The sequence below is a fragment of the Amblyraja radiata genome, chromosome 5 (genome assembly GCF_010909765.2).
Source record: "Amblyraja radiata isolate CabotCenter1 chromosome 5, sAmbRad1.1.pri, whole genome shotgun sequence".
NCBI classification, from domain to species: domain Eukaryota; kingdom Metazoa; phylum Chordata; class Chondrichthyes; order Rajiformes; family Rajidae; genus Amblyraja; species Amblyraja radiata.
In genome coordinates, this window is record NC_045960.1 from 59,278,695 (window position 1) to 59,296,154 (window position 17,460).

A 17,460-nucleotide genomic window follows, 5' to 3' on the forward strand; every position below is an offset into this window, starting at 1 on the left:
CTATTTTACTTCGGAGTCACGTGAGTGACTACGTGAAGATTTCAAAGCTCTGTGATTTCAAACCGTGTAACAGTTTCATTTCACTCACTGCCGAAGTTCTTGAGGGAGGAAGTGTTATCGTAATGAACCAATGAGTCTATTTGTAGAAAAACACAATGGTATTTTTTAAACAATAACAACAAAGAATTAAGTTGCTCCCCCGGCCTTAAATTAAATATTTACAGTTCGTAAATCTTTACTGCAAATAAACCAGGTTTTGCCAACGGCTTATTATAAAATTTCTGAACAGTCTTTTCCCTTCCCACCATCCTGCTGTAGCCAGGATGTGGTGTATAGGCATGTCCATTCTTTAGCCGTCGACATGGATGCTGCCCTGGTGGAATAAAATTTGTACATGTTAGTGTTTATCCCAGCAGTTTCTAGCACCTGCTTGAGCCATCTCGCAATGGTTTGGCTCGTACCCCACCATAAGGTTTTTGTGACTGACCCACAAGGCTTTTCATCTCCCTCGAATATTCTGGTTGTGTCTATGTAGGATAGTAGGTAGGTCATGGCACATAACAGTGGTTCTGGTGGGTAAGCCACGACTGGATTAGGTGTTCCTGGTCTGCTCTGTTTGACCAGTCGCTGGATAACGACAGATCTGGTCTGGAGCTGTGATCATGTTGTCCAGTCGCAATAGGTGTAGTGACTGGGCCCTCTGAGCGGATACAAGTGCCATCAACCTAAGCGTCTTTAGTGTAGCTTGCTCGAGGCCGGGGGATCTGGCTGGTGGCCATTCCCTGAGATATGTCAGGACCACACTGATATCCCAAATATGGGTATACCTGGGCTTAGGGCTTGATATTGTAAATGCCCTTCATCAGTTTTACCACCAGTGGATGGGATCCCATCGCCTGTTGTCCTGCCGCTGGTTTGAGATAAGCAGAAAGAGCACTCTGCGCTGTGTTGATGGCACTGTAGCTGATCCCTACATCGTGGTGTAGATGGCCAGGAACTCCAGTATGTTGGTGGCTGTAGCTGTTGCGTATGTTGTCCATGTTTCCTGGCAGTACTTCTCCCTTTTTTGATGCTCGTTAAGTACTGCCTCTTGGTGGATGTTCGAAGGGATGCCGACATGGTGGTGATGGTTTGTTTGGACAATCCCAGTTCCAGGTAAGGTCTGTTCAAACTTGCAACCCAGGCGTTTAATTTTCTCATGGCATGGGTGTTTAGCTTAACTGGTAGGTAAGTAGCTGATAGCCAAATATGTCTTTCGACATACCATTGCCAAATCATGTTGACCAATTTGTCGCATGATAATGATTTTATGCCACCCATATGGTTAATATAAGCCATCACCATAGTATTTATCAATTTGTAACCGAACATGCAAGTGCTGCATATTAGATACATATGCTTTTAAACCATAAAAGGCGCCCAACATCTCTAGATAGTTAATGCCCAGTGTAAGTAGTAATGAGGACTCTAGTTTAGTCCATCTACCACTTGTGCTGGATATGGAGTTAGTCGCTCCCCAGCCTTGAGCACTGGCATCTGTTTGAATAACTAAAGTAGGGTTAGTGATAAAGATAGGGCTGAAACTATGCCAAACGTTTTCTGCCCACCACTGTAGCTCTGATATTGCTTCAGTGGGTAAGTTCATGACACGATCATAGTGACCTGTATGTTGTCTATTGCCCGTACCTTTGCTCTCTGTAAATTTTTTGATAGTGCAAAGGTCCGAATTGTGTAGCCGGAAATGCTGCTACCATTTCCCCAATTACTCTTGCTACTTGTCGAATAGTTGTTCGCTCGTTGACCATTAATTTGTTGCATGATTGTGCTAATTCAACCATTTTTGCCTTTGGCAAGGTAACAGTCATATGGACTGAGTTAATTGTGAAGCCCAGGTAGTCCATGATAGTGGATGGCTTCAACTTAGATTTATCTGGATGTAGGACGAACCCCAGAGTTTTGAGGAGCTGTTTTGTAGCTGATACTGCTGCCACAGCCAATTCCATCGTTTTCCCTACTATGAGAATATCCTCCAGATATGCCATGAAAATATGTTTTTGTTTTCTTAGTATTGCCATGGCTGGGTTCAATATTTTGGTGAATAATCTTGGGCTGAAGTTCGCCCATAGGGCAATGCTTTGTACCATCCAGATAAATTTTAGGTATCTGCGATGATCCTTGTATATGGGTACTAGATAGTAAGCATCTTTAAGATAAATGCTTGCCATGATGTGTCCTTTGGAATTCAGTTGTTTGGCAGTAACATATGTCTCCATTTTGAAATGTATATACTTAACAAATTTGTTTAGTGATGTTAAGTCAATGATGATGGGACAGACACCATCTTTTTTGGTTTTAGTGAATATATTCGATACAATTTCCAAAGGTTCATGTTTGGTCTTTTCGATGACCCCCTTTGTGATAAGTCTCACCAGTTCAGCTTGTCCCTCACGTTTCTCTTTGACGGAGGGAGAAATACCCTTTGGGGCCATTGTTGAACTGGCGGCGTTTTTTCTGACATGAATTGTATTTTATATCCTGTAATGTTGTTGAGTATATACTTGTCACTCGTGACCATACCCCATGCTTCTTTAAACAAGTGTAATCTCCCCCCTGTTAATAAAGCACCCTTATTCTCTATATGCTGGTAGGGACCAGACCCACCTACCTCCATGGTTATTGGCGATTCTGTTTCTTCATTTTCCTGAAGATTTTGTTCTGACGTGCTGGCGATGTTGGGGGGAGGTGCATTTTCCAGAGGGTCCGCTGCGGGCCCTGATCTGAAAGATCTTTGGGGATAATGTGCGGACCCCAAGCGTTCACCAGTCCCATATTGCGGACGTTGACTGGTGGATGCCGTGGGGTGCTGCCACTTGGGTATCGGAGGCCTTGGTTTGCTCGTCCCGGGGCCTGCCCTCATTAGGCCGAAGGTTTTTGATGCTTCCTGCATCTCCTTCAGTTTTTATTGAAATCTTTCCCAAATAGCAGCGCGTCCGTCTCCACAGCTGGTGCTTTACACAAGCCAGCAAATTTGGGATTGAGGGCAGGTCTTATGTTTCCCTCTGGAGATTGTTGATCTCAAATTGTGTGGTACACATTAATGCCAGCACATCCTGCTGGCAGGTATCCATCTCCGTGGTCTCCACGGAACGAGCAAAGGCTGTGATGGCTGACTCAGGAGCCTTAGGATCCGCTGTAGCTTGAGTTCTTGGGTCTGGATGTGTGACCCACATGCCCCCAGATTTGGCTGTTGACACTTTTTACTTTGAGGGCCTCACCGTTTTCTGGTGCTGTGTTGTTTCAGCACCTCAGCGAGCACCTTTTCCAGTAATGGTTGATGCTGGCCGCCATTCTTGGTTCCAGCGGTGCTCCAGCCCGTGGGGTTGCTACAAGCGGTCCATCACACCCAACAGCTCTTCATGTTCCTGCACCCCTGGCATACTCCCGAATTCGTCCGCCTGCCCCTGTTCCAGACCAGCCCAGCCCTGGTCACCAATGCTAGCCTCCAGTAATGAGGGAGCAGAGGGCAGTGCATGAGGCACTGTGGAGGGGGTGCCTGACCTCCCTCCGCGAGAGCGCTCTTTCTGCGCATCTCGCTGGAGCTGCTCCAATTGCTGTTGGATGCAGCTCAGGCGGCTGTCTCTCCTCCATTTAGGTGGAGACATGTCCCCGTCCGACGAATCGGACGCCACCGGCCGGATGCCTGTTCGGATGGCTAGACATCCAGCCCGTAGTTCAGGCACTAGCGGGACTGGGCTCGGCGCGGTGATGGGGATAGCGGGGCGACCGGTAATTGTTCCTACCGCCTGTTGCAGTCCCCCCTGCAATGGAATGCTCCTCCGCTGGAGTCGAGCGGGGGACAGGTTCTTCTGGAGCTTTTGCCTTGTAGATGCGAGAGCGCCCCTCAAGCAGCGCGTCTCGCAGGCACCTGCTCCGAGAGCCGCTCCAGCGGCTCAGGCGGCTCTCTCTCCCCCCGTGCGGGTGGAGAGACGTCCCGTCCGACATCGGGAACACCTGCCGGATGCCTCTCGAGTGGCTATGCGTCCAGCCCACTGCTTCAGGTACTAGCGGGCTGGCCTCGGCACGGTGTCGGGGAATTACGGAACACCGGGTAACGCTCCTACCGCCTGTTGCTGCCCCCCTCCCCAACGGGAAAACGGGGGACAGTTTTATCCAGAGCCTTTTTCTCTGCCTGTAAAAAACACAAGCAGAAAAAGGCTCACCTGTAAAAGAAAACCCGACCTCAGGGTACTCACCTGACGGTCCGGTTCATCCTGTAACGGGACAGCCTAACTCCCGTGGCAGCCGTAAATGCCGCGCCTGCGCACTGAGCGGGTTCTTCACGTAGTCACTCACGTGACTCCGAAGTAAAATCAGTATTGGTGCTTGGCTAGCATAGAATAGACTTCCAGTATTTCCCAACTAACCTCACATCTGAAGAATATTCCCTTCAAAGGTATGCTAGCATATATTACATATGCTAATGCTGGGCATAATTCAGAAAAATTTTGAGCACATTATTTGAATATCAAAAATGTTAGTGGCCATCCTTCAATATACATTCAGGGATTAAAGTGGGGGGAAAAAGAACAGTCAATAGGTAAAGCACCTGAATGGAAGGAAACATGAGGTTAGACTGAGGGTAGAACTGTTTGCACACAAGAGGTTGAGCTGAGTCAATGATAGATTGAAAGAAAATTATTTATTAGGCATCTACAATCTACAAAGAGCAATTAAGTATGTAGAATTGGGAAGAGTATTATAAAAGTAAACTTAAAAGTAGACCAAGGAAAAATTGCAAGCATTAGATACTTATTCAAAGTTCATAATTGGATTTTCTGGGATATTATTTTCAGCATGGGTTGCTAGATCCAGAAATTAGCACTGGTCTGGTTAGTAAATTAGTGGTTGGCAGGTTATACATTTCAGGAAACATGAAGGTAAATTCATATTCAGAAAATTTGCATCAGAGTCCATTTACTGTATCATCAAATAGATTATACAAATAGTACACTTCCTGTTGAACTACTTGAATTAATTCACCTTTCCAGCTTTGACAGAATTGCAATGTTCACCTTTAGATACCGATACCCCAAAGTTGCACATGTTATACTGTCACTAAAACTATGTAAGGTTTGGTTTTTCACAAACATGCTAATAATGTTCATGTCATACATTCCCTCAACTACAGTACCTGTAGTTTGTCGTAACCATTTGTACTTAGCCATAAATGCTGAACAACCTACAGATCCAAGTAATCTGAAACTTTAAATATTTAAATAGAAACATAGAAACATAGAAAATAGGTGCAGAAGTAGGCCATTCGGCCCTTCGAGCCTGCACCGCCATTCAATATGATCATGGCTGATCATCCAACTCAGCATCCTGTACCTGCCTTCTCTCCATACCCCCTGATAACTTTAGCCACAAGGGCCACATCTAACTCTTAAATATAGCTAATGAACTGGCCTCAACTACCTCCTGTGGCAGAGAATTCCAGAGATTCACCACTCTCTGTGTGAAAAATGTTTTTCTCATCTCGGTCCTAAAAGATTTCCCCCTTATCCTTAAACTATGACCCCTTGTTCTGGACTTCCCCAACATCGGGAACAATCTTCCTGCATCTAGCCTGTCCAACCCCTTAATAATTTTGTCAGTTTCTATAAGATCCCCCCTCAATCTTCTAAATTCTAGCGAGTACAAACCGAGTCTATCCAGTCTTTCTTCATATGAAAGTCCTGACATCCCAGGAATCAGTCTGGTGAACCTTCCCTGCACTCCCTCTATGGCAGAGTTTGTTCTGAAACAAAAAGAAAATAAGCATTTCTCCCTACTATTTGAAAATATTACACTCATAGACTGCGAACAAGCATTATGAGGAGCATCTTTAGTTCTACCTACAATTCTGGAAAGTAATGTTTATTTTTTTGCAAATTTGTGTCTCTGAGTTAGGAGAATTGAGTCATTACAGCATATTTTTGTATCTCCAGGCTGTCATATAATATGATGTGGGTAATTTAGGTGTCAGATGGAGAAAAACAATTGTGAATTGACAGTTATGGCATAATTGGTTATGGCATAAAATGATCTAATGTTGTGCAGAATTCACAATAGTTATTTTAAGGAGAATGCATAAGTATTTTTAAAAGTATAAGAACATGTGGAGAAAGGACCAAATGACCTGTCTTGAAAAAAAATCAATGACTGTACTTCATGTCAATATTATAGAATATCCTCTTTCTGCACATTGGCACGCACACAAAAAACATGAATACAATGAAAATGTTACCACGTTTTCCTCCTTCTGTTTTGGATAAGCTACCCATGGGAATAATTTTGATACGTTTCGTGGAATACTATTTACTGTACCTTGATAATTTATTGTTTCTCTCTACTGACCACTCATGCCCTTTGGCTCCAGCATGTACAGAAAGGTGTACAGAAAAGCTTGAGAATGGCAAACCTGGAAATCCTGCCAAACTTAGTTACAGGAACTCCCATCAATTTTGCTCCAAGCCAGCACTGGCCACATGGGCAGCTTTGCCGGGGCCAGGGAGGAAACTTATTGACAGAAGGCTACGGATGGAGACCCGGAAATCCATTGCTAATGACCGGGAGCAGGAGGAGGTCATGGTCAGAGATGTAGGGAACTAAGCCATCAGGAAACAAAGCAAGCATGGGAAAGACAGTCATGGTCGTCATGGTGGGCAGTGGGGAGGAGGTGAAAACGCTAGGTGTTAATATTGGCAGGTTCCTGTTGTATAAGTGCTTTACCAAGTTAACATGCTGCCTCGTTGCAATCATTGGTACGGGCTAATCACAGATTGTGATTCCTATGGCATTGTTGTCTAACTAAATGTCCTCATATGTTTGATGTTTTAGATATCTTATTTCACCCAAGCTAAAAGAAAATTATTTTTAATTGAACTCATTGTGGATATAATAAAATAGCCAGGCTTGCTCATTACCATCTGATGTTTACCTCTGGAAAATAATTGTGTTATCCAGGTTTAAGTTGGTGCATTTTGCTTGTACCACATGATAAAGTGCCAAATTTCCAGCTTTTCCCAGATATGAAGGTTGGACATTTAAGTAAATCCTGAAGGCTGACCAACATACTTGGAAGCATAGAAAATAGACGAAAGAGAACAGATATGATTGAGGGTAGAATAAAATGATCAAATGTGATTTGGTTTGAAGAATGCAAATAATGTAAAACTTCTATCAGATGCATATTACATCACATCATTTTTATGAAAACTCTTGATTAAGCAGCCTCATGCAAGGTAGGACATTACATCCATCATCGGCAATGTAAAGCGGGATGAAAATTGTTTGCAGGCTACAAAAAGCAGGTGATCCACACTGGCTATTACATAGGTGATGAAAGTGAAGATTTATGCCTTGGCTTTAATGACTTACTGCAATTATCTGAGTGGCAAAATGCTCTTTCTTTCAAATAAATTGAGATCAAAATTGCCATTATTTGATTTTGCCTTGGTTCCAGGAGTCTGCAAATACCCTTACCATTTAAGCCATGTCACAAGATTAATAATAACCGGTACTGATTTATATCATCCTGAAAACAAACAGCTTGCTTATCACTTTTGTGTGAATTTATATGTAAAATTAGGAAGGAGGCAGGAATAAGTTGATGAGTAAAATATATAATATTTTCAAAGGATACTGTTTGTAAATTAAAATATTTTGATAAATATGAAATATATAATATATCAGTATTTTTTTCCCTTTATGTTTAATACAGGAGAAGTTTGAAGCACTTTTCTTGGCTTATGATGACCATGCCACATTCCAGCTGTTTAAAAGTTTCAGGCGTGTACGAATTAACTACACGAATCCCAAAGTAGCAGCTCGTGCCAGAATAGAGCTCCACGAAACAAAGTTTAATGGGAAAAAGCTAAAACTCTACTTTGCCCAGGTAATTAATTTGCAACCTTGAATTTTGTTCATTAAGTAAATGTGGCATTTAAGTGGCGCGCTCCAGGTAGACTTTGAATTGTGCTGCATGTATTCCTAATATTGATAAAACAAAAATAGTTTTAGAAAGTGGTTTCCTGTGCTTTGGAACATCGGAATGATTTCTTACCCAAAGCACAAATCCTTATACAGAAGGAGGATTTAAATTATGATTTCTGACTCCAAGAGCATTTTTAACCCCAATGAAAGAGGAGGTATTCATCTTGCTTTTCGTGCATCGAATGTGCCATCGAGCCATTTAGAACGAAGATGAGGAAATAGTGTTTTTCACACAGAGAGTTGTGAGTCTGTGATATTCTCTGCCTCAGAGGGCGGTGGAGGCCAGTTCTCTGGATGCTTTCAAGAGAGAGTTAGATAGAGCTCTTAAAGATAGCGGAGTCAAGGGATATGGGGAGAAGGCAGGAACAGGGTACTCATTGTGGATGATCAGCCATGATCACATTGAATGGTGGTGCTGGCTCGAAGAGCCAAATGGCCTACTCCTGCATCTATTGTCTATTGAAATTGTCTGTTATTTAAAGATGATAAAGACATTATTGCTGTTGTCATAATCTGCCATTCACCTTCACTCTCTCTCACTCTGTAAATCTTGCAATTTCCTAAGTGAGTTATTATTAAGATGATGAGATGAATTTGTTCCTGAAAAGGCATGGATTGGTTATAAAATTGCAACTCGAGTCAGCAGCGCACCCTCGTTATCTGGATGATCTCCAAGCCCGAATCAGGTTTGACCTGGGCTATCCAATTAGGACATCTTAGGGCTATGAATGATTTCTATCCTATATGAATGTCAACCATTCAAATTTGAATTTGAAAAGAACATTGATTATAAATAGCAAGAGAACAAATACCAGTTTACTTCATTTTCAGTGGTTCATTTCAGGATTTATATTGTTCAGTCCTGGTCTGAGTTTCACAGAATTATTGAATTATAATAAATGATTTGACAACATGATAGGAATATGTTTATCGTCTGGGTGGAGCGCAGTAAAGAAAACCTATCAGGATACTCCTTACTGATCCTGCCAGATTGTTTTGATGCTGCCAGATCTTTCTTAATACTTACACACGTAAAGACAATAATCTGTAAATAATGGCTAAAAGTGTTTGTTTTTCATCCCAATACCGAATCCAATTTAAGCCAGGTTTGGAAAACTATTAGGCACTGATTTTACAAAACCTTTTAAATGTGTAATGAAAATTACATTGAAACATCAAATATAATCCTCTCCCTAAAATGTTCATAAAGTTACAATTGGTGCTAGGTTTCATGCAGTAATTGAGACTGTCCAAACACACTTCAATTAGAACCCTTGCAACAGAGTCCAAATACTGTTCTCATTAGTCTGCATTACTTTGACTTTCGAAACCAGATCATAATGCATCTAATATACAGTCATTAGCTGTTTTATTTTCGTTTATAAAACATCAAACAAATATGCCTCTCTCCTTGTGATCCAATCACTCTTTAATGTTATTCTGAGTATTGTTCTGATAATGAAATAACTGCTAACTCTTAAAAGAACAAGAACAGATCGCATCAACATAATAACATCAGTTGTTGAGATCAGGCTGTCAATGTTTATTTGGATGCAGCTGTTCTAAGAAAGCATTATTTTCCATCACTTTATTCTCACCTTACTTTTCCTTTCAGTCTTACTCCTTCTTGCAAATGATGACATAAACCTCACCTCAAAATATTTCAAGCTGAGGTATACTGCATGGCAGATGCAGTATAATGTGGATGTATGTGACGTTATCCACTTTGGTGGCAAGAACAAGAAGGCAGATTATTATCTGAATGGTGTACAGTTAAACAAGTACTTTGGTGCTGTCTTCACTAAAGGGCCTGTCCCGCTATCCCGAGTTACTCACGAATTCTCCCAAGTTTTCCCCTTGATTCAAACTCGGAGAATGTCCGTAGCGAGTCCGTAGATATATCGTAGCGGCTCGTTATGCCAGTCGCAGGTACTCGGGGCATCAGGTAAGTCGGGACGTTTTTTCCAGCATGACAAAAATGTCACGAGTAAAAAGATAGTCAGGAGGAGGAGTTCGTAGATCTCAAAAATCTTGATTTTTTTTTTTAAGGTCCTTTCAACTCGGCAGAGGACTCGGGAAAGTGGGACAGGCCCTTAAGGAAGACACAAATAATCTCCCAGAAACACTAGGGAATCGAGGTTCTAGCATGACGTAGGAACTGAAGGAAATTCACATTAGTCATGAAATGGTGTTGGGTAAACTGTTGGAACAGAAGGCAAATAAATCTCCAGGGCCTGATGGTCTGCATCCCAGAATACTCAAGCAGGTGGGCTTAAAAATCGTGGATACATTGGTGATTATTTTCAAATGTTCTACAGACTCAGGATCAGTTCCTGTGAACTGGAGGGTAGCTAATGTAACCCCACTTTTTAAGAAAGGAGGGAGAGAGAAAGGGAATTATAGACCTGTTAGCCTGACCGGTAGTGGGGAAGATGCTTGAGTCGATTATTAAAGATGTAATAGCAACGCATTTGGAAAGCAGTGATAGGACTGGTCAAAGTCAGCATGGATTTATGAAGGGGAAATCATCCATGACTAATCTTCTGGAATTTTTTGAGGATGTAACAAGTAGAATGGATACTAAAGTAGAATGGATGCTAAATGCATTTCGTTGTCTCTGTACTTTACACTGACAATGACAATTAAAATTGAATCTGAATCTGAATAAGGGAGAGCCAGTGGATGTGGTGTATATGGACTTGCAAAAAGCCTTTGACAAGGTTCCAGACAAGAGATTAGTGTGCAAAATTAGAACACATGGTATTTGAGGTAGGGTTTTGATATGGATAGAGAACTGGTTGGCAGACAGGAAGCAAAGAGTAGGAATTAACGGGTAATTTTCAGAATGACAGGCAGTGACTAGTGGGGTGCCGCAAGGCTCAGTGCAGGGACCCCAGTTATTTACAATATATATTAACGATTTCGATGAGGGAGTTAAATGTACCATCTCCAAGTTTGCGGATGATACAAAGCTGGGTGGCAGTGTGAGCTGTGAAGAGGATGTTATGAGGCTGCAGGGTGACTTGGATAGGTTGGGTGAGTGGGCAGATGCATGGCAGATGCAGTATAATGTGGATGTATGTGACGTTATCCACTTTGGTGGCAAGAACAAGAAGGCAGATTATTATCTGAATGGTGTCAGATTAGGAAAAGTGGATGTGCAACGAGACCTGGGCGTGCTTGTACATCAGTCACTGAAAGTAAGCATGCAGGTACAGCATGCGGTGAAGAAAGCTCACGGCATGTTGGCCTTCATTGTGAGAAGATTTGAGTATAGGAGCAAGGAGGTTCCACTGCAGTTGTGCAGGGCCCTTGTAAGACTGCATCTGGAGTGTTGTGTGCAGTTTTGTTCTCATAATTTGAGGAAGGACATTCTTGCTATTGAGGGAATGCAGCGTAGGTTCACTAGGTTAATTCCCAGGATGGCGGGACTGACATATGATGAAAGAATGGATCCACTGGGCTTATATTCACTGGAATTTAGAAGGATGAGAGGAAATCTTATAGAAACATATAAAATTCTTGAGGGATTGGGCAGGCTAGATGCAGGGAAAATGTTCCCCATGTGGAGCAGTCATAGGACTGAGATGAGGTAAAACTTTTTCAGCCAGAGAGTTGTGAATTTGTGGAATTCTCTGCAACATAAGGCAGTGGGGGCCAATTCACTGGATGTATTCAAGAGAGAGTTTGATATAGCTCTTAGGGCTAATGGAATCAAGTGATATGGGGAGAAACCAATAACAGGGTACTGATTTTGGATGATCAGCCATAATCATATTGAATGGCGGTTCTGGCTCGAAAGACCAAATGGCCTACTCCTGCACCTATATTTCTATGTTTCCATACAGCTCCTTGGCCCAACTTGCCCACACCGACCACATGTCCCATCTACACTCGTCCCACTTGCCTGCGTTTGGCCCATATCCTTCTAAACCTGTCCTATCCATGTTCCTGTCTAATTGTTTCTTAAACTTTGCAACAATCCCTGCCTCAACAACCTCCTCCAGCAGCTCGTTCCATACACCTACCACCCTTTGTATGAACCACCCTTCATCGTCTGCTTCCACCTTCTTTGGCTAGAAGACTTCACCACACACAATGGTTCACAATTTTGTAAGCAGTTGTTAAACAGTGGCCTATGGAGGCTTCACATTCCAGCTAGAACACATAGCTAGTCAGCAACCTCAGGGCTGTTATGTGATTATGTGTACATTTCCCATGCATTCCTTAATATTTTTGCTTTCAAAAGACCTGTCAATTTCAGAACTAAAATTACCAATTGATCTAGAACCAGCAGTAGTTTGCTGAAAATGTTTTGAAAATACCACCAATTTTAATGTATTCCAATTTTACTCCTCTAATTTTACCTCTCTAATGTTTAGTTTCTGCTTTTGGACCATGATTCCCCAACCAAAGTCAATGATGTTCTTCATCGATCTTGTCACTTCTCCTTAACATTGAATTGAATTGAATTGAATCCTTTATTTGTCATTCAGACCTTTCGGTCTGAACGAAATGTCGTTGCCTGCAGCCATACATGTAATAATAAACAACACACAATAAACACAAATTAACATCCACCACAGTGAGTTCACCAAGCACCTCCTCACTGTGATGGAGGCAAAAGTCTTAGGGTTGCTGTCTCTTCCCACCTCTTCTCCCTCTGCGCTGAGACGATACCCCACCGGGCGATGGTAAGTCAGTCACTGCGGTTCAAGCTCCGCGGCCCGGGGGTGGTCTAAGCTGCCGCCCTCCAGTCCAGCGGACGCAGTTGTTGCCACGGGAGCTCCGGAAAACAGGCATCAACCTGTGACCCGCGAGCTCCCGACGATGTCATCCACTGGCCCGCGGCCAAGCCCCGGATTCAGGTCGCCGCCGCCAGAACGCCGCCTCAGCCGCCGGAGCACTGTCTCCGCCCCGCACCGGGCCGCCCACACGGGACCGTCTCAGCCCCGCACCGGGCTGCCCCCACGGGAGCGCCTTCCAGCCGGGAGCCGGGCCGTCCTCACGAGAGCACCTTCCAGCCGGGAGCCGGGCCGCCCACATGGGAGCGCCTTCCAGCCGGGAGCCGGGCCGCCCACATGGGAGCGCCTTCTAGCCCCGCATCGGGCCGCCCTCACGGGAGCGTCTCAGCGCCGCACCGGGCCGCCCACATGGGAGCGCCTTCCAGCCGGGAGCCGGGCCGCCCACATGGGAGCGCCTTCCAGCCGGGAGCCGGGCCGCCCACACGGGAGCACCTTCCAGCTGGGAGCCGGGCCGCCCACACGGGAGCGTCTCAGCCCCGCACCGGGCCGCCCACACGGGAGCGCCTTCCAGCCGGGAGCCGGGCCACCCTCACAGGAGTGTCTCAGCCCCATGCCGTCCACCCTCACCGGAGCGCCGAGTCGAGCCGCTGCCCGAACGCCGCCGCAGCTCGTAGACGGCCAGCCTCGCATTGGTAAGTCCTGGCTGGCTCTACCTCCGGATCCTCGAGGTCGGTCGCAGGTTGGAGGCCGCCAGCTCCGCCATTAGGCCTCAGCTCAGACGGAGGAAGAGAAGGGGGATACGACAAGAAAGTCGCATTCCCCCGAAGGGAGAGACAGAAAGCCCTGTTTAACCCCCCCCCCCCCCCCACACATAACACAACCTAATAACCAAAGGTTTAACTGAACAAGACAAAAAAAACAACACAAAAAAGTAAAAACAGACAGACTGCAGGCGAGCCGCAGCCGTTTCACAGCGCCGCCACTTCCGGAGTAACATCATTAACATCATTAAAACATCAAAAAATCTTCCATTATCATTGGAATATGATCTTGGTTTGTGTAATTATTAACTCTATTTAATTCTTCCGGTATCATTAGCACAGGAAGTAAACAGCTGCTGTCATCTTATACACTGTGGATTGTGGCCTAAACAGGTACCTATATGTTTTCTCAGGTTCAAAATCAAGGTTCAGATGGAGATAACCTACACCTTGCTCCGCCACAGCCAGCAAAACAGTTTCTCATCTCCCCTCCAGCATCACCACCTGTGGGCTGGCAACAAATTGATGACGCGACTCCAATCATCAACTATGATCTTCTCTATGCAGTGGCAAAACTGGGACCTGGTAGGTTTTTCCATGTTCTGACATGTTGTTACGGTTATTGATCAGTAACTTATAGAGGGTGCATTTTTCAAGGCTAAGCTTCGAGTATAATATTACTCTTTTAAGGATAGGTACCTGAGAAACATTTGCCAAGAATGGAGGTGAGGTTAATGACGATTATGTACAAACATTGTTTAACAATGCTTCCTAGCCTGCTTGATCATTGTACCTTGAAGTATTGCTGTTCACGTGATCATATTAATAAACTACTAGGGTTTATTATATTTAAATTTCATCGCCACCATTACCAGCAACATTCTGAGCACTTTCCTCTAGTTCAGAGATTCTTGTACTCTTGCTGTAAAGAGGTAGTGAGAGATTTAATAACCGTGTGTTTAACATTGTCTCCAACAAATGGCACATGTCATAAGGTTGAAGTGGAAGGAATCTTAATGAATGCCATTTTTCCTCCTTTACCTCATATCTGGGCAGGCAGAGTACATTTCTTCTATTACCTCTGCATCTGTTTGTCCACCCACCAGCCTCCAAGAGACACACTAGTTGCAAGTAGAGGTTAGAGTCAGTGATGCACTGTCACATTAAATATTATCACTCTGTGGCAAAGGAAAATGAAAATGTATCATTACACATTGTGCATCTGTGGCATTTACAATTTTAAGTGCTGATTCCGGAAGACAGAAAATTTCCAGTTTCAACAAAGGCAATATCACAGTCATTTTGCCCAAAGTCATATCTTATCTGCTGCCTGCAAATTAAACTAATTCTTCAGTTTGTTTGTGAACTGAATAACCAATGCAGGTGTGATATCAATTCAGCACTCTTCCCAAAAGATAAACCCAAACGAGATTTATAATGCCAAATGATTATTTTCTATGATATTATACCAGTTCTAGAATATTTACATATCAGGTGTTTTCAAGTGCGGTGGAAAATTGCAGTGAAATTTGATGCAAATATGAACGATCTTCCAAGCCAAGGACACGGACCTATGAAATCCAACATGATTGCATCCCCCCCTTAAACATTTCATGGAAATTGATTTTGATTTTATTCTTACTGTCCACATTATGACATTGCTTTTCCCAGAACCACCATATTTAGACATACGTTTGGCATATGGATCAATTTAAGTCCAGTGCCTGCTTGTACTGCTGCACAGCTGCCATCCCCAAAAGCTTGTTCTGCATCACCCTGGACTGCAGTAAACTGAGTTCTATCAATGGGTCCTCTCATCAGCAATAAGCAAATACTGGTTAAAATTAAATGCTATAAAAGAGATTAAGCTTTCATCCTAATGATGCAAATATAAAACGGTGAACATAGTGTTATTTTGTGAGTAAATTAATGGATGATTGCCACGTGGTTTGTCTTTTGTGCTTTGGTCTATCTAGATATACTTTGTAATGCTGAACTGCTGGGACGTTTAATGTGCATTTGTAAGGGAGGGGTGGGACAGGAGAGGGTATGTTGAGGTGCAGGGAATTGGCTGGGAGCGACTGTATTTATAAAAATAGAACAATTAACATGCTAATAATGCTGACACATGGATTTAAATAGATTGATGGAATGAAAATCCTCCCTGTTGACTTTATGAAGCTAATTTGAACAATGGGCAATTATGAAAATGAATAAACTATCTTAAGTTGTCAACAGGTAGCAATTACAACCAGAAAATTCATAAGATTAGGAAAATGGAGAAAATTCACACAAATAAAATGAAGGTTGTTTTGTGATGTGCTGAAGGAGTTTGATGTACTCTATCTATCTATGCTGACAGGTCTAACATTATAGTAAAATACGGCTGAGTCCAAGCAAAATTCCCAGTACATAGTTACCCCAAGACTAGATGGAAAGAAGATTGTTAAAAGAAACGTTAGTCCTCCATTTCCCTCTCCCCCTCCCCCTCCAACCGACTGCCATCTATACACAAAAATCAATGAATGCAGATGCTCAAATCTGAAATCAATTCAGCAAATGATGCTAACACTCAATAGATTTTGCAGTTTTGACATTAATTTGGTTTCTTTTTTGACAGATGCAGCCTGACTAGCCATTTATATACAATGGGGATGGAAGGATCAGCAGCATTAATTAACTAGCAATATAGTGTTATTTTTAAACTAACTATATTATCAAAATTAGTACACTGGTTTATTTTTTGATTGTAACTTTCTTTTTTGTTGCCCTGGCATTATCCTACCAATTATTTTCTGAATTGCTCTCAAGCTAACCTATCATCCTCTACCGCACCAGGTTATCTTGTGACTTTTATGTTCTCTGATAAACAGAAACATTGAAAAACATTGAAAAACAAATACATTCATAATCAGATTTTTATCATTTTTTAAAATGAAAATGTCTGATAAAGACATTAAAATGCTTCTAAGTAATAAACTAAGCTTAATTAACCCCCAATAAATAGTTAATCAACCAAAACCTACCTTTGGTGCCCTCAAAGGTGTTACTCTCCTTTCAAATTAATAAAGATGCCATTCTTATACCAAAATTGTTTCTTCAGCGTAAATACTTTGAAATTATCATAACATCTTACTTTACTGATTGAATCCAATTGGGCGGACAAAAGTTAGAGAAAAGTTGGGAAATTGCTGGTGAACAGGTGCCAGCATGTTTGGGGCATCCATGCACTTATATAGGAATCCCAAGCTTGAAGGCAATTGCAAGAAGAGATGCCAGATGTTACTTGCAGCAGCTTCCTCACATAATCTAGTCATGAAGGCACAAGAAACTGTAGACGCTAGAACCTTGACCAAAACACAACGTGCTGGAGGAACTCAGAGGGTTAGGCAGCATCTGTGGAGGGAATGGATAGGTAATTTTTTGGATCAGGCCCTTTCTTCAGCCTTCATTCCCTCTACAGATGCTGCATGACCCACTGAGTTCCTGCAGAACATTATGTTTTAATCTGGGCATGATATAATTTAATCAAATGTTACCAAAATACATCTAAACTTAATTTACCATGTTGTAATTGAATTATAACCTGATACACTGCATTATTCACAGTAGTAATCTTTCCTAACATAATTAATACTTTTGAACAAGCAGCCATTTAGTATGTACTTCACAGAGGATAATATATTGAACGTGAAATATGTTCCTGTGTCAAAGCAATATTTGTTATTTAACCTGCTCTTTGTCTTGAGCAAAGTTTTATAAATATATATTTTTAAATGGAAGTGCCTATCCAGACAGATCAGAGAGCTGTTCCTCAATCTATTCCATCTGAAGCTGACAGTAGCTTCAGTGCCTCATATAAGGAATAAACAGCAAAGTCAAATAAGTTAAGGAGCCCATAACCAAGTGCAGTGCACCTG

The 17,460-nt window shown here is 42.7% G+C and overlaps 1 protein-coding gene across 3 annotated transcripts in view; it reads left to right on the forward strand.

The window, feature by feature from the left end:
• Window positions 1-17,460, forward strand: part of rcan2 (regulator of calcineurin 2) — a 297,762-nt gene that overhangs the window by 230,187 nt on the left and 50,115 nt on the right. For all 3 annotated transcript variants that reach the window (XM_033021323.1, XM_033021324.1, XM_033021325.1), the window contains 2 exons: window positions 7,763-7,936; window positions 13,954-14,125. In XM_033021323.1, coding sequence (XP_032877214.1) covers window positions 7,763-7,936; window positions 13,954-14,125 — 346 coding nt within the window. The remainder of the gene's footprint in view (window positions 1-7,762; window positions 7,937-13,953; window positions 14,126-17,460) is intronic.